The sequence below is a fragment of the Harmonia axyridis genome, chromosome 1, assembly GCF_914767665.1.
Source record: "Harmonia axyridis chromosome 1, icHarAxyr1.1, whole genome shotgun sequence".
Classification (NCBI taxonomy): domain Eukaryota; kingdom Metazoa; phylum Arthropoda; class Insecta; order Coleoptera; family Coccinellidae; genus Harmonia; species Harmonia axyridis.
In genome coordinates, this window is record NC_059501.1 from 16,325,588 (window position 1) to 16,344,669 (window position 19,082).

The 19,082-nt window shown below is 35.4% G+C and overlaps 1 protein-coding gene across 2 annotated transcripts in view; it reads left to right on the plus strand.

Moving 5' to 3' along the window:
• Positions 1 to 19,082, plus strand: part of LOC123683162 (synaptogenesis protein syg-2-like) — a 554,553-nt gene that overhangs the window by 533,547 nt on the left and 1,924 nt on the right. For both annotated transcript variants that reach the window (XM_045622065.1, XM_045622072.1), the window contains 2 exons: positions 7,233 to 7,645; positions 16,498 to 16,812. In XM_045622065.1, the coding sequence (XP_045478021.1) occupies positions 7,233 to 7,645; positions 16,498 to 16,812 (728 nt within the window). The remainder of the gene's footprint in view (positions 1 to 7,232; positions 7,646 to 16,497; positions 16,813 to 19,082) is intronic.

The window sequence follows — 19,082 nt, forward strand, 5'->3', positions numbered from 1 at the left end:
AACATATTTCTACTGTCAGGCAACACCCGAGTATCACCCCAAGCCAGCAGGTGGCGCGAAAAACAATATTCGGTAAAATCGCGAGAAATCCGATCTATAGGACCTTAATCTATGATGGTGATATTCGAAGAAGGAGTCTTAAATGAATCTTGAACTAATGAACCGTATGCTTTCAAATTTAACAGATGTGTCACTTTTTTAGACTTTTTCTATCTACGTTTATATCAGATCAGCCGTACAGGAACACTATCAAACTATTTCTTGTTTATGACCATAGAAAATTAATTTCATGAGGTGACCCAGAAACTTTACCTGCAAACATCATACAGGATGATAAATGAATATTTAATTTCGAAAAAATATTCTTATTTCATTTTTCCATTGGCTATAATGATATTTCACTCACTCCTCTTCTACATCATAAATGTATTGTGTCAAATGAGTGTTCGATAATCACTATATTCCTGAGATTTTTCAAAATATATTCTCTTCATTGCATTACTCTGCTCTGGTTGGCATGACCACTCAGGAAAGAAGTCGTAAAATTCTTAGAAGAAATCTATACACACTATGTTATATTTTAATATATTTGAAAGCTCTCAATGAACGAAACAAAATGAAAATAAAAATATATAGAGTTTCAAGTTAATTAAATATATAAATATCTCAAAAACTCCGAGCCGGAAAATATTCAGTATCTACCCTATTGAAATTTACGTTAAATATCAATGAATACCTGTTTCAACTATTTCAATATAATATTCGGGATATAATCGATTTGTGAAATGGAAGCATTTGAAAATCACCCTGTAGCACAGAAACTACAACAGCCGGAGCAAATATATCACCCATCAAAAATTCTAGCAATAATTGCATGAAATTCGCTTCGATTAAAAAAAAATCTCATATTCGTCAGTCATCTCTTTTGAAATTCGAACAAAAAATATCACTAAAGGTTAACATCCATGACATTTCCCTTTGAAATTCTGTGGAAACAGACGGACATAATGGTAAGTCAAAGGCTCACCGCTTGCTTTGACCTCGTTGTCAATCGAAATCGCCTCATAATGAATTCACAATGTAACATTTCATATTTCTCATCGATCCTCCGCTGATAAGCCTGAGAAATTATTCAGTAGCGTTCGTATCCAATATCCATAGGCAATCCAGAGCAACGAACTCCGAACGATACATGAAAGTCCCAGCCAAACACATGGATCTGTTTTCAGCGGCGCCTGGAATCCTCTTTGGCCACAGGCTGCCGATATAATGCCGGGCTCATATAACTCGATTCATTTCGCGCCTATGCTATTAAGCACAAACTGCAAATTATTCGGGAAGAAAACTGTGATTACTAAACGTAATCATGCCCCCCGTTGAATGCGCTTAATCAGAATCAGTCATTATATGTATGCAGTGGGCAAGGTTGTCAGGTGTTCTGTTTTATCATGCTTGCTTTACAGTTCTTGCTTTTTGAACAGAGATATGTGATACATACGTATTCGAAAATAGAAATCTCAAAAATATTTTGATGCGTTTTGTGTGCAGTTGTAAGTGTTCGTTATGTTTCGATTTTTAGTATTTTATTTTTAAGCGCTCGTTTACTGAACTGATCGCTTAAACAATAAAGTTGTACTGATCGCGTTGTTGTCGAATCAAATTATGTCCAACCGGCCGTAAACACGTAAACTCTCGAATAGAACGAGCTTAAACTCCTAAAAATGTGCCTGTAGAATGTTTGTTCCAAAAATTATAGCACCAGTAACAAGGAAGTTATAAGAACTTTTCATTTCACGCCATTTTCCAATTTTTCCTTACATTAATCTTGAAAACCATTGAACCTTTAAGGTTGAAAGTTTTCACTAAATCAATTCAAAAAACTAGCCTGAAAATGCCCCATTCATTTTTTGATATCTCAAAGGGATTCTGAGATCCCCACACTAGACAACCAATTTGGGACACATTCGTTATAATATGTAGTACCGATAATTATTTTAGGAAGACAACAAACAGAAATTGTCTATTTTTGTGGATGAAATAAGCTGTTCCAAGCTTTTTGAGATCCGTTCACTTTTTTGGATGAGTGAAGCAATCTCAAACTGATTTACCGTCCTTTTCTACCACATGCAAGAATTCAAAATACGTTTTTACGTCTTCGTTTTAATTTTAGAAGAACCTCATTATCAGCCTTCGAGAAGACCTTCCTCACTGAACTCTCCTTTTCTCAGTTTTATACCTGGGTAACAAACATCAAATTATACTGTAGGTACACCGTGAGTTTCTTCTTCCTTTTCTTATTCTCTAAGTTGTATGCCTGCGCAATGGTATCATGGTACCTGCACACTAATTAGGGTAGGGGAAAGATATTCTCTATTGTATCTTTCTGAGAACTGAAAACTTTCTAATTGCTTATATGGTGCGTACAAGTCTAGACAGACCAAGTTGGGCAGGCCAGGACCACCACCCTGAAGACGGCAGGCGAATGCTTGCCGAAACGTCGGAAACATCCAACCGCACAGATGATGGAAATAGCCCAATAAACTATTCAACAAATTTTAAAAGATTAATGAATCTAATCAAAACTGGAAGCATCCTCAATCAGAATATATTATTGACTTCAGAGCTTTCTGTTTGAAGGAGTGAGATATTGAGTTGCGGTGAATAAATCATGTTGCCAAAGTAAAAAGAAGAGAATGCAACTTCATCTTGATATTCCTAATACAAACTACTGAGGAGTTCTGCACATCTACAAGTTTTCTTGACCAAGAACTGTTTCGTATCTACATTGCACCATTCGAACTCCTAAATTAAGAAACAGGTAAAGGTTGCTTGGCAAAAAGTTCTCTGGGAAGAGAGAGCGCAAATTTCTTCCAAGAATTTCATCATTACGGAATCTGAAAAAATCGGATCTAAAACTCATTTCGTCCCTGCAGAAGTTCCGAATAAAGTTGCAGTTAATTTTCACGTGAAAAACCTGCAATTTCCACGCTGTGGAAATGCAATAGCCTCGGAGAGATTATGTTCGTCTTACTGAAACGAACACCTATTCCTACTTTCCGGGAGAATTCTTTCATTTCAGACAGCTTTATTACCCGGTTAGTGAAAATATAAAGCATACAATTGCGCCACTTCGCTCTTCTATTTATGAAAGTGTTCAACCAGTTTGTAGGAGTGCCGGAAGCGGGCTGGAACTTTATTTTCCGGAAATAGTAGCGTTTGTTAACGGTTGCATTCCGCAAATTTCCCGAATCTGCCTCGATTTCTGACATCAACGCCGGCCATGAGATACTAAACGTTGTGACAATTGCTAAAAGTTGTGAATATTCGAGTGATCTGAGCTAGTTGTTTCGAATTAGAGAGGATTCTCCTGATCTAGTAGACTAGTAGTGGCTCGAAAATCATGGACATTTATTTTGTGAATAGACCACAACTGATCTCGCTATTATCATTTCGTGCTCTCTGAAAATGAATAGTAGAAATTACTAGACTACTACAAATGCATTATATATACCCTGCGCATTCGCCATTTTGTTATCTATGATTTGTTTCGGAAATATCAATTCTGTAGAAATAAGAAAAGTTCCCGTTGTAGGAAGAAAATCATGTTGCTTTCATATTTCATCATTTCTCTATATGAATATAATGCGAAGTTAATTCTCTTTCCAGTGGTATGAGACATAGAGATTATACAAAGGCTCGCTTTCAGATAAAAATATTAATATTATAATCTCAGCTGCAATTCCTGAATTCCATCAATGAAACTCTGTCTCTTCAAAAATACTTATAGATTTTTTAAATAAGTTAGTTAGTAGGTAAGAGGGTACCCGGAAAAAGAAGAATATCATGGTTGCTGAACCTGAGAACCTGGTTTGCGAATAGCTCAGCGGAACTGTTTCGAGCTGCTTTAGACTGCCAGACTGAGATATGAGATATTTTAGAATCTGGACACCAATTCAAATACGATCAATGAAATCACTAATATTGTGAAGGCGATTCATGAAACATTTTGTAAGGTTGTTGTGAACCTCGCATTAGCCAATTTGCTATTATCAATTTTAAATCTGTTATATGTCGAGAAATAACTGAGAATCTTTTGAAAAATTCAAAAATCTGTTTTTATGGATCTAAGTGAGTCAAACGTTCTATCTGGTCTCTCATTATCTACTTCTGAATAAAATTAATTCATGAAGAGGGGTCAAATCCTCCGATCAAACTCTCTCAATATTAAGTGGTGTACCTCAAGGATCCATATTGAACCCATCACTTTTTTTAGCAATCAATATTGGATTCAGTAATATTGCGGACACTCTTTTATACAAGATCAAATCAAATCAAATACCTGCAATTCAGGTATCCTGTATATTGGTGTATCACTTCATTCGACTGTACGTCTGGAATTTCTGACACTTATATGCTAATAATGAACTTTTTTTGAACAGACATAAGACGGTCTTTATTGAAAAATTTTATCGACAATTGCAATAAGGGTCTTCTCTATATAATTCATCATTCCATAAAACAAGTCAGTTCCACGAAATTTCATAGTCTTATAGTTGACATTAATCTTAATTGGCAACAGCTTATGTTCACAATTGTTATCTGTTTTACGCCTTGTCTAGATTCTGAATAACAACCAAAGATTTGTAAATTTGTATGTCCTATCATACTAGTAATTTTTGATCAAGAATCACTTAAGCTTTAGTTTTTTAGGAATCCTTTATATGCGTGAATAGATTTTCCAAACTACATCTTGTAGATTGTTATATAAAAAACTAAAAATTTCATCTATTGCCTCTGATAAGAAAATGAGTATCACATGTACTACACTCGACATATATATGACTTCACAATATAAAATTAATACAAATTAATAATTACCCAAGAGTATGGGTATTGAAGTAAATAACAAACTACCTGTTTCAATTAAACAGGTGAAGCATGATAGTTGTGTAATGAATTGGCTGAAGAATTTTGTCACAACGGGGCTTTTATTCTCTTGGAGAGTATTTTAGGCATTATTTTTTTGTTTGTGCTGACAGATATAATTGTGAATATGCGGTTCAATGATGAATATAAATAACTCCTATTATTAAATCAACTGAGAAAATCATGGTAGTTAACAATTAATCCATCAGATACACTAGTCTTCTGAAGCCATTCCCTTCAATTCCCGAACTACCTCAAAACTCATTCTCCCAGAAAATCCTACATGATCCATCGAATCCGGAATCCTCAAGAAATCCTTCATCAGCTTTCTTCGAAAATGCATTCAAGGCAACCAGAAAATTCAACCATAAAAACCGCCAACATAGCTGAGCCCACGCCGTAAAAATAGCGCAGTATATCCAGTCTCGCAACTTCGAAGATCCAACTCCCCTTCCAGGGTTCGAACCAAAAAGTTATGACAATTGTTTACACTTGTCCCCGGGATTTTCTCCTCTCGAAATGCAGTCAGCATCAAGAATAGGTTTGGAAATGGATAGGATGGCGCGAAATGTTGAAAGTTTCGAACTCCATTCGATTAAGATCACATACACGCGACGCCAGTTCGGAGTTGGACGCCAAGGGATGTTTGCAACCGCAAAATATTATGGGTGTAACAATGCTGATCCGTTCTTGAATTCAAACAGGAGATGTTTTCGTCGAATTCGGCAGCAACACATATTCTCCGTAAAACGTAGATTAGATTATGGTTTATTTTCGGTTGTGGATCAACACAGAAGGAAGAATCCACTTAGAAGTTTGAATGAGTAATAAACATTTGAATTGGCGCTATTTGTTGGTCTGATTTTTAACATTTCGTTGTGCCGCAGTGTTCAGATAAAATTGGACCTCAACTGTTAACAACAACGAACTTAACTGAACTCAGTTTCAAAAGATGACATTGTTATCGCTTACTTCAACCTTAAGTCTACTGATAAAGCGAAATATATCATCAGTTAAGTTCTAAGCCTAACTTTAATTCGGTCGTCTCGTCTTGTACTTGATTCGCGACTTGTCTAATTTAATTTGACGATCCGTCTTTTCATCTTACGTCTCGACTCGACTGTTGACTGACCGCTCATTGACCGAAAACTCTTGACTTTTGACCGTTGTTACCGTTAACTGCCCTCTCGGCTCATACTATAATCCTTATCTAATTTTTCAACCTCCCTCTGGACCATAACCTTAGCATCTTCCCGATATCGGTGGAAGTACTGAGCACCACCTCTAGTCTTATGAAGTTTCTAGGAATGTATGTGATTTTCACCAAGGAATATTCTCGAACCAGGGGTGTTCTGCACGTGTTTTTTTATGGTAGACATACGGTCCGCAACATGTTCGTTTTCTAGCGTTCTCAACCCTCAATAAATCTCTTAAGATTCACGAAAGAAATTCGGTTCCATTGTACCTCAATTGACGACATGCCTTCGACAACATGACATAATCGCTGACCTTCATTTTATAGTCAAAATATAGTATTCAATACCGATGGTGTTAACGACGTACAAACGTCAGTATTTATCTAATTTTTAGGCAAGATATTTTTTTCATAATTAGTACTCCATTTTTTTCCGTCATACTCTTGTTATCCTAGGTGCTATCGGGACTATTACCACCTCTGATCAATCTAGATGAAAATAAAAATGATTAACTAATGACAAAGGTTCATATTTTGGGAATGTAATTGGCTCTTTACATCAATATAGGTCAATAGTATATCTTACCGATCTGCCCAGAAAATACTATCATATGATACTCTCCATTGTCTGTTTGAAGTGATAATGGAATCTCATATTTACAGCTTCTAATAAACTACTTCCATATGAGATTCTTCAGCGCTGTCAAGTTAAGTCTGTTTGAAGTGATGATGTGATCTCATATTTACAGCATCTAATGAACTACTACCATATGAGATTCTTCAGCGCTGTCAAGTCAAGTTTAAAATATTATTTTCTCTGTGGATTAAACAACACAAATTAAGAGGGTGACGTGACGTTATTGTCCGTAGTAAACACGAATCTTTCATCTGGAGTTCTGGAATGAAAACTGTAACCCATCACTCGTCGTGATATCTACCATTCAAAATGGAATCCTACAAAAGTCAATAATCTCCAGCAAATAACGGACTAATACGGTTTCAAAGGGAAAGGAAAACTAATCATTGCATAATAGTCAACTAACTAATAATAAACCCTCAACAGTACATTACATCAAAGCTTCCCCATAATAATAATTTATTTCTCTTCCAGCATCAACCCCTGTCCTGCTACAAATCACCCCCTTGTTAGGGGCCCTAATAGGAGTGGTGGCAGCATTGATTCTTGTTGCAGTCATCATCGTGATAGTGATCCGAATCAGAGGAGGCGGTGATAGAGACGACAAAGATTACGACGATGGAGGCCTATCGATGGCCGGCAGGAGGTCATCCAGACATGGGGATAAGGCGAGCACGGAGCCCCTCAACAAAGACTTGAACGACAGCGTGGACAGTTTGGAGGAGAAGAACCCGGACATAATACCTCAAAGTAACGGCGAAGACGACTATCAGGACGAGGAGAGGGCGTTCGAGAGGCTGAACAACGCACCTTCTAGGATGGTGACCAGAATACAGAGTCCCAACAGCCAGTCGAAGAACGGTTCGTACGACAAATACAACAAAAAGGTCAGTTTTGTATAAGATAATTGGGACTGATTATTTTTATTGCTAATTTAATAAAACGTTATGGATTCTTTATTAATTTTTCTCTTCTCCTTCGTTAAAACTAAACATCCGCGTTCTCAAAACGTGAAAACTTGCAGTTCCAGTTGTAGAGCGTCTGCGAGATATTAAACTTATATATTTCAAACTGAATATAGTATGTTAAAAATATTATAATATATATCAGTACCTCCGATGATCGTTATAAACATTTTTCTCTATTAGAAATATATAATCAAAAGACTAGCAAAACAGAATATGTACTTAAAGTATCAAATAAAGTGGAAAACTCCAAAACTAAGTAAAACTTCATTTTTTTGTATCAAAACCTACTTATATTCAATGGATGGTGATTATGGAAAAAGCTTAAAAGCATTGCTTCCATGAGTCGGTGGTTTTCTATTTATATTATATAAGAGAAGCATGAGAACCATTGTTGCCAAATCGTGAAATTGCATGATAAAGAAGAAGATTAGTTTTTGAGGAGATATGACAATTAACGATGTCTTACTGAAAACATTTTCGTCAAAAAGATCACCTTTTGAATGAAGCACAATAAACTGTGGTACTATTAAGAGAGTCAGTAAATAAGGGAGAAAAACTTCAAGTACAAGGAGTGATTCTGAAAAAAAAATGTCAGTTTGCTATATGATTTTTGTTCGCAAATACTCTGTATTTCGGTATATGGGGTGTTGAAATGCTTCTACACCACTATTTTGTGTACTACTATACTATACTATAACTATTTATTTATTGCCCTCAATTTTTTTATAGAAAAGAAATGGTACGTCACTGAGATACATCAAACCAAAAATTATAAGAAATTATTATCATTGACCTAGTCGTTTGTAACAAAAAATATCTGATTCCTTTCTTTTGGTACCGTTCTCATGTAAATAAACTGAAGCATCTCCAATTTAATACATTATCAAGAACAATTTAATAATAGATAATTTTTTAAAGAAATGAAAAATAGGAGTTAGATGTTTAATTTTTTCTGTATAAAAGAGCATCCCATAAGGAAAGTTATATTATATGTACCCTACTGAAAAATATTCGACCATCATTATTCCAAGGCATGTGAAAGGATAAGAAATATTAAAAATCTGTCCATAAAACGTTCTTGAAAAGATTTTCGTTTTAAATCTATTATTGTAACGTCAGGGATTTTTACGGTATGAATCTGCAAACGGATGAATTTTTCAGTACGGAACATTTCGAATATAACCTTGCTTTCTTTTGAAAGGAACATTTTTCGATTGTAAATCGCTAAGGCAATTTATAACCATTTTCGAATAATTGAACTCTTCAATAGAATCTCATAATAATGACTGTTCACATCACTCAGAATACTGATGATTATGAAAGATAATAACGTTTTGTATTGTTTAAGAATCATTGTTAAACATTAACGTTAACAAAACTTTATCCTGATTCCTGCACAATCATCACTATTCTCAGTGATATGAACGGTTTCTATAGGCTAGTTTGGGCTTCTAGAGTCAAAACTAACCTATAGAAAAACTTGTGCCTATTGAACTTTTTGTTTGGAATGACTTGGACTATAACATATCAAAAATTCACCCAATTTGACTGAGGGCCACTTCCTCTCTTCTTATCAATTCGAAAATATAATCGAATATATTCGATTAGGAATCTCGTATGGTTAAATTCTAATAAATTGAATGGACTGAATTCTGCAAAAAAATCCAAAGATATATCTACCATTGAAACCCGCCCACTGATGGGTACATTATTCGATTATGAACACCGAGTTGAGTCTGCTAAAAACAATTCCGGTATAGATCGAAAAAAAACGCGAAACTTAGCGAGGCTGAAAGGACGATCCCTACAGCAAAAAAAAAATAACAGCTCGGTTAAAATTTCCACGGCGCTGTTGGTTCGTCATTGATTTCGTGATCGTTTTCGTCAAGAAAGAAACTTCTTTAAACAAACTGAAACGGAAAGAAGAATCAAGAAGGCGCTGAGTAACAGTTATGAAACTGAAACTTTTCCATCGTGACCCGTTGAAATATCTGGCTGAGTTTACGTGAGGATGAAGTGAGTGAGGATAATGGAGATAGAGATAGCGCCCTCTATCCTCAAAGTTTATAACATTTCCGCAGACTTTTATAATAGTGATTCCGCCGGCAACCAACTTGATACTTGTAATAAGATGGAATGATTGGACCTTGGGGTACGCCATCGAGCATATGAGAATAAGGTTGGTTATTTATTATTCAGTAAGGTTATTGTGGAATACTTCTATCTTCAGTACTTGAACGCTCGGAATGTTTTCGGGTTTTATTTCAGATGACCTTGGAATAAAGCAAACTGCTGCAGGAAAAAAGTTACTACTAGAAGTTGAACTTAATATTTAGGGCATTTTTTCAATGTAAATCAACTCAAATCATAAAAAAAAAATTACTATACAAGGTAAAAAAGTATTATATTTATCTCGAGGTTGTGTTGTCTTCCGATGAGAAGCGGAGCCATGAACATTATAGTCGAATAATTCATTGATCAAATCTGTGTAACCTATCCAATATTAATGTGAATAAATTAAAATATTCCAAACTGTCTTCAATTCTAAAACAAAATAGAAAAAGTTACACTTCCAAGAAATCTAAGATATTTACTAGTACACAAATTAAGAAAATTTATAAATGTTGCTCCTGATGAAGTCGTGTTGTTGTGGTATTTGGGATTGCCCTTGTGAAATAAATCAAATAATAATAATATATTCATCGGTAACTAAAAATCTCCTGTTTACATTCATTTTTGTAATTTTTGGGACGTTATCAATTGCGAAATTAAAAATTACAAAAATGAATGTAAACAGGAGATTTTTAGTTACCGATGAATATATTAAATTTGAATTTCAGGCGCCTCTATTTGAGGGGTAGCAATTCGGCCCAGTTTGTTGGTCGCCTTTTCATATTTCTCCCTTTTTCTCAAACGCAACCTAAGGTTGTTTCGCTCCGCTGGATTTGTCAATATTCTCTGCATTAAAGATCTCCATACCGCCTTTACTAAGCCGCCTCTATAATGAATAACACATAGCAGCCCAACCAATTCAAACAGAATTCCCTATTACACTCATTAAATGAGGGATAAGATCAATATGTATTCCACAAAGAAGAAACAAACACTACCTTCGGTTTCGAATCATTTGGAAGACGATTTTTATACTGTAACGAATTCGCAAGCCCTACGTCACAGCCTCTTTCTAGAAGGTACCGGACGCACCGAGAGCTTGATAGAAAGATAAAGTCCCTTCTACAGGGAAATGCCAGCGGTATATAACCAATGAAAACCGCAGAGCAGGGCAGTGTCGAAGTAAGCAGTAGTCAGTGCCGTACACTCAAGTAGATATAAATTGTGAAAATAAAGTAATGTAATAGTGGAAATAATTACCGATTTAATTAACCGAAACGTTACAATACATTCAACATATGAGAAATTCCTACGATTTTGCATCCGAAACTAGTTAATGTTGAATGCCAAATGTTTTCAGTGAAACACTTGTTTGTAATCCCAATTAGTTTTCGAAGCAATATGAAAACTTTGCATTCCCTAGGCCCTACCGCCTTTTGTATCTTGTGGTGTGATAGATAATCTGTTTTATTAAGATCTCTTAGACACATTATAATAAAGAAGTTTTTTTATGTTTAGGTATATATTATGTGTAGTTCGATATTTTAGACCTTTGTATATATATGTATATTATGTATTTGTTCTGTTTCGCTGTTTTATATCATTCAAAGATATTGGTTATGAGGTAGGGCATATTGAAAAATATGGATTGATTTTAGATTGTCGTTCTGATATTTCTACGATGTTTGAAATTGTGTGAAAATCAAATATTGGTCTCTTTGGATATAAAAATATATTAAAAAAAATTTAATGACAATTATGTCAACAATTCATCAATATATCATCGAAAAATCATTTTAGCTCTTAGCATTCCAAATCTGATTACGTAAAAATAAAAAACCTTTGTGTGAAAATTGCAGCCCACCAGGAGTGAATTAAATGAGAATTTTAACCGACATATCAAACTATCATACATGATTGCAGCTCAATTCTAGCCATTTCCAGTCATTCAAATAATAGACGAAATATGAAACTGATGATCGATATTGTATTGATACTCCTATGATTCCGTATCATACATTTCGGCTTTTGTTCGATATCATTAATAGCGCAAAACATTCGCCTAAAATTATTCAATGGAACATTCGACCAGATGAACAAGTTACATGTTTTGTTGAAGTATTTGTCGACAGAGACAATGGCTTTATTGATTTCCTGATGCATTCAGAGACGATTCGAATTGAATTAGTCCCTTTTTTTATTCAGAGTGGGCGTATTAACGAATCTAGGACATATTTGCTTTGTCACCAAATTGCATTGTTTCGAGCTCTTTTGATTGAATTATTGATAGGAATTCCAAAAAGTGATAAAAGGCTTTGTATTCAAAGTATCATTCTGTTTTCATGACATTTTGTGAGAGTAATTGTAATCTAGAGTTTCGACTCCAGATTCGAGCTCAGAGGACTAGATCAAATATAAATTCATGCGGAATTCATAAATTGACCGAGTTAAGATTTTGAGTGTTGATATGAAATAACAATTTTAAGTTTCGTGCAATATTTCAAACTAGTTTAAAAAAAAAGAAGGTATATTGGAAAAGATATACCCAGTTCCCCAGAGTGATTACAGATCCGATCAGGTTGAAAATTTTTCATGTATGCAGGGTGTCCGGAAGTCAATGTCAAACTGTTGACAGGCATAATAGTTATCATGAATTATTTTCATCTAAATTATGTATCCTTAAAAAACATTTAAACATTCAAGTTGAGAAAATCTTCTCCTTGTGATCTCTTTACTTATGTCACTACAGATATTCATTTTTATTTGTTTTTTCATTAGTTAGAAGTTCAGAAGTTAGATACCGCACACTCTCAAGATTCCTAACGATCCCTGTCCAATTCTAGATACATAATGAGAATCGGAGAGCGACTTATCAGCGATCACGCCACGCCCAATTCATTCGTAGTAATAGACAATAGTATATTATTGTCTTCATTTCACATTATCTCTCAAAGTAGGCGTCCAAATGAAAAACTTTGAGGGACAAAGTTCTTCCTCATGAAATTACCTTTACGTTGATGTAAATTTTATTAGTAAGGATTTAAACGCTTGCTCCATAATGATGCTCGAAAATCACATTGTAATTTCCTTTATTATTTTCATACAAAATGCCAAATTGTGACCCATTTATGGAAGATAGATAATATATTGTGTTGCAGTTTTTTTTTTTAGATCTACTCAGAAAAATCATTTTTTTAGAACACTGTACTTACGTTCTTTCGACTTTCGACAGATGAAAGAAGCTTTGAAATTGATTCAGTAGTAATTGAGCCTATTCACAACAAACATATAAACATACAAACAAAAGTTACCTCTTTATAATTTTAATATAGATTTATCAGAGTGCACCTACCTATAATAGATTTATATCAACTGAAGGCCAACAGAATTCGAAGTTCTAACTATTTTGTCAATGTCAATGTTCAGTTTAAGAAGTTACGTTCAGAATTCCGCTTTATTTATCACCCAAAATTCCACCAATGTTTCATGGAGGTAGAGAGCTATCCCCTTCGACATGTCTATTCTATTCTCCCTTATTTAGGATGTGGAATCTGCGCCGCAAACCAAAGCCATCTATCCGGACCCCACGTAATAATCCTTTCAAGCGTTCCTTACGCACATCGTAAAAAGAACAGTCGGAGAAAACTACATCCATCGATTCCTAATTTGCAATAAAGCAGAAGCGTTCCCACATCGTTCCACCCAAAATATGACCTTTATAAATTCGAATCCTCTTTGCTGACCGGAAAGATAACCTTGTCTCTGACCCTTGTTCCCCATTATTAACAACGGGCATCGCTAACCTGATGTCTGTGAACCGGAGACAAGAGCACTTGGTTTGTGCCCCATTGAGCCTGTCGAATCAATCCTCTGACGACATTTTCAGTTTGCGGTCCTTCTATTCCCCCGTTTAATGTTACCTACTGTCCCAGGGACTCCGCAGTAACAGTTTGGCCAAAGATGGAGGTCGAACATATACTCGTAAACATTGAGTGCACTTCTGCTTCCTCTAACTTCAAACGATATATACGTATATGGAGTTAATAATGTTAAATCTATACATCGTGAACAAGGTATTAATTCAGTCACTTCTACCCAAGTGCCCCATTCATTTAATTAATTGCCAACCGTGTAGCTTGTGAAGTTAAATTTCTTTGATTCGATCCCTCCCATTAGAAATTATTCAACTACCACTAATTTAACACTATGGTTCATAATTTCTAATTATCTTATGATACTTTTCGAGTCATTGAAAAGGGTGGCTTAATAAATAAAGGAATGAAAATAAGATTTCGTTCTCGCGCGAATTCGAACCTTGAACCTTCACTTGCAAGTGAAAATGAAGAAAAAAGTTAGATAATTATGTCAATAAATTTATAGGGATCGAATTTGTCTATACCAATACACAGAATAGTTATTGGTGAAACCAGTTGAGAAAAAGCACAATTTTCCTCAACGCACAAAACAAGGCAAAAATATTGTTTGTCAACGTGTTTCATGATAATTTCTTATAAAAACGACTCTCTTATGTGAAATGAATATCTATAAATCTGAAATATTCGACTTTAATTTGCCAATGAAATTCCAGTTCCTTTGTTTTTTCACGTAATAGAATACCCGATGATGGTTTATTTTCAACTAAAATTTACAGCATCTGTTTTTAATGAGTTTTCCTTCGTGGGTTCCACCACTTTTTTTATTTATTATCACCCGACCTCCACCAAAGAAGTTTTTGATTTTAGCTGATACCAAAAATGTTAGATTTCTCAAACCACCAAAATCTCCGAGCAGATTGCTGCCTACTGAAAATTCCATATTAATACGAGAAAACCACTAAAAGGGTCACACTAGTGATCATTGCGTAAAGGGGGGGTTATTGGGTACATAACTCCCGCATTGATTAGAAGAAATAAAAAAAAAATATGAGTAATAATTAAAAAAAAATATAAAACTTGGAAAATTTTGCTTTTTCGAACTGGGAGTTAAACACCCCCTATGAGTTAACTCTAGTTACGTCACTGCTGGCGATCTCTTCAGTCATCTCGGCGCACTGGGAACCCCCTTATTCAGTCTAAGCGCCGTGCGACTGGTGCATATCAAGCTCAAGTTATTAAAGTAGCTTGGTATCAAGTCAAGCAATAAATATCTCAAATCAATTCACGTCATACTTAAGAAATCTAAAAATCTGGTGAATGCACCGATTAGATTTTGTTTTTCCAATTTTGAGAATATTAGTTAAGCTTCGTTAAGTCAACTGTAGGTAGCGCTATTAACAAATTATGACAGATTCTCGTTATTTCAAATATTTGAATTTATTCTTGTAAACGTTTTGTGTATAGTTGACTGCAGATGTACCAAATGGAGATGTAGATGTACCAAATAGAGATGACTTTTCACTGTTTTCTTCTTGAAATTCCTAGGAAATACAAATATTCGCAAGATGATTATTCCTTGCACTTTTCTTTGAACACGATGCACTTTTTAAATTATACAAGATATAATATAGAAACAACTAGTTCATTTCTGTATTAAAATTTACTTACCTTTGTTTCCTTAGATTAGGGCCTTACATAAAAAATTTTGAAAACCTTCAGTGCTATCGTATTTTTCTTGTCATTAGTGAATTTTATATTTTCTTACGCCATAGTGGCATTCTGTACATTTTTCTTATAACGAGAAATTAATGTAATGCATATCATAAACGTTTAATTAATATACACAGGAAACTGATGCTTGGAGTTCATCTGTTAATTTGATACTTGATATACATCAATCAAATTCAAATCAATATCAACGGAAAAAGATCGAAATGACAAGTATGACATTGCGGCGCCGCCACGAAATGAAACTGATATTCTCAATTTGGTCGAATGTCATCGTATTCAAACTTGACTAGTGCATACGCCATGGTTTCAGACATCTTAGCCATACTCAAGTATGTAATTTTTCTCGAACTTGATTTTCGAATAGTCGAATAGTTGGTTAAAATATCAAGGCTTGATGATTTGCAAGAAAAGAATTATCGACTTTGTAACAATATCAAATGAATAATGTATTGGGTATAAAGTCACTTAAGGATCTTATTAAGTTCTTTATTAAACTTGGCCTAGCTTTCGGTCATTTACATGGCCATCTTCAGGGCAAATTAATCTGAACCTAACAATGCAAAATTAGGCAGAACCATAAAAATGAGTCACCTTTTAACAAAACTTCCCAGTCATATAATTAAGTTTGACATTTTTAAGATTTTAATTATATGACTGGGAAGTTTTGTTAAAAGGTGACTCTCATTTTTATGGTTCTGCCTAATTTTGCATTGTTAGGTTCAGATTAATTTGCCCTGAAGATGGCCATGTGAATGACCGAAAGCTAGGCCAAGTTTAATAAAGAACTCAATAAGATCCTTAAGTGACTTTATACCCAATACATTATTCATTTGATTTTAAGGCTTGATGAATCCCTAATTGAAATGGAGGAAAATCGAAGCGAAAAAGGTAACCGACAGATCAAAACTTTTCCGCCTTGACTTCACCGAATACTTCGATTATTCCACCAACGACATATATCTCGAAAATTTGTAGCCGATAACACCACCCTACTTAATTGCTTTGTCTATCTGCGGTGAAATACAACCAATCTAATCTTTTCGACTTTCGCAGAACGAAGAGATAACTTACGCCGAGCTGTCCCTGACTAACCAACAGATGCCCCACGTTATTTACACGCAGCAGGCCATTCCCATGTCGGTGCTGCGAAGACAGGAGCCCACTGTGTATGCCCAATTGGATATGTCGAACAGGGTGCCCATGTCCACGTTGCAGCCCCTCAGCCCGCCGCACCCCTCGACGTTTCAGACGCTGCACCACCCCGTGACACACCTGCCCCCTTACATGCCGAGGAGCTTTAGGGAAGATCAATTGCAAGACGGGAATATGTCGTCAGAGGCGCCTCTGATAAATCCGAGGGATACTAGTGTGAGTAATTTAAGGGATGCTGGTGCACGAAGTGCACTCTGAAGGGTGTTTCTAAAAGACATGCTTATAATAAAAGGGGCGATTCTTGGATACGTTTGAATAAAACTATATATGGACGGAAGTCGTTCCTAACTTTTGAGATGCAGGATGATCAAGTTTCAAGAAATATATTTTTTCGGCAACCGTCCGGAAAGTGCTCACTTCCCGGACGCTTTTTCTCTGAGAAAGTAGCATTTCCCGGCCTACTCCGGAAAGTACGTACTTCCCGGACTAGGCCGGAAAAGAATCACGTTGTTTGTGTCGTTGTGAATATGAAAATATTGATAGGAATATTTTTAATAAATGCAGTTGATCATTACCATAGCAACCGAGAAAACGGCTGACAGTTCATATGAAATTAGTTGTCAACAATTAGTTGTCAACAATTTGCATGTTTTTTGATCGCAATCACAATAAAATAAGGAAAGCCGCAGCGATAGTGTTATTTTACATGGTTGCCGAAAAAATATTGTACGCAACACGCCCGAAAATGGTTTTTTTGGACTCACAGACTTCCAGGACGAGCGTAAGCGAGTCCTGGAATTTTGTCTATTCGTCCAAAAAAACCCTATTTTCCGGACTTGTTACGTAAATTACTATTTTCTATGACGGAAAAAGCGGTTGACATTTTATTTATGTTGCTCGGTCACAAAATATCACGTTGGAGGCTTTATTGTGAGAAACAGTTCATAACAGACCAATTGAAAAGTTCCCGGTCTACCATGGTAAAACACATTTTTTTGGCAAAATTCGAATTTATTATTCATCATAGTTGCCTTCGAGGGCGATACAGCGATTAGAGCGATCTTCCAACTTTTCTATACCATTTTTGTAGTACGATTTGTCTTTCACTTCAAAATAGGCCTCAGTTTCGGCGATTACTTCTTCATTGGCGCTAAATTTCTTTCCAGCGAGCATTCTTTTGAGAACAGGAAAAAGTAGCTGGGGGCCAGATCTGGCGAATACAGAGGATGCAGAAGCAATTCGAAGCCCAATTCATTCAATTTTGCCATTGTTTCAATTTATTTGTGACACGGCGCATTGTCTTGACAAAACAGCACCTTTTTTTCTTCAAATAGGGCTGTTTTTTAACGAGTTCATCCTTTAAACGATCCAATAACGCTATATAATAATAGCTGTTGATGGGCTGGCCCTTTTAGAGGTAATCAATGAATATTATACCTAGCGCATCCCAAAATACTGATGCCATAACCTTGCCAGCTGATTGTTGTGTTTTTCCTCGCTTTGGATTCGGTTCATCGTGTGCAGTCCACTCAGCTGACTGTCGATTGGACTCCGGAGTGAAATTATGAAACAGCATCAAACACTGCTCAAAATCATTAACACGTTGTTGCTTTTGATCGATTGTGACCCATTCTGCACACAGCTTTCTCAGGTGCAAATATTCGTGAATGATATGATGTACACGTTCAGATGATATTCAAAAATATTTTGTAAACTGTTTTGATTTTTTCGTCGGTGACAGCCTCTTTTGGGCGTCGAGCTGAAGTTTTGCTTCAACTGTATTTTTTCGTTTCAAAAAACAATATTTTATCAGCAGACGAAATTCTTTTTTTTTTCTATCTTCTTTCAAATAACAAAAGTAGCTACACTCACAATGCAATATCTCACAAACTAATGGTCGAACTGCTGTCAAATTTTGACACGCATCGTTTGAAGGTTGGTACTAACTAAAAATCATATGGATTTAATACTAGCACCACCACCGGGCACTTTTCTATTGGCCTAATATTTTTGCACAATAAAGTCTCGGCGGAAGCAAAGTTGTACGGCTATGTAGTTTGGATCTTTATGGTTCAATCTTGGTGCTTGAATAGAGTAAGACGTTTGGTGGATTGTGGATCCCATCATCAGAGCCATAAAAAACTCAAGAAGGATTTTAGAAGAGAAATAATCTATTTTTTCCCTAAATATCGATCTGATCGAGTTTTAGATTTTGCGTGTGTTTTTAGAATAAAAATTTCAAGCTTCATCCAATATTTCATTTCGATCGCTTCATCAGAATCATTGAAAATATAGACTGTAAAAAACAAGAAAGCTCTGAAGTGAATGCAGGAGCTTTTGAGTGCTTGTCATTCATGGGCATATTGCATATATTTGGTCACATATATAGTATATCCAAAGTCACTTGGAGGAAGCTGAATATTTCGATTATACAAGGATTGAAGATACAAAAGGAAGAAATTCCTTTTGGGCCAGTGAATTTATTG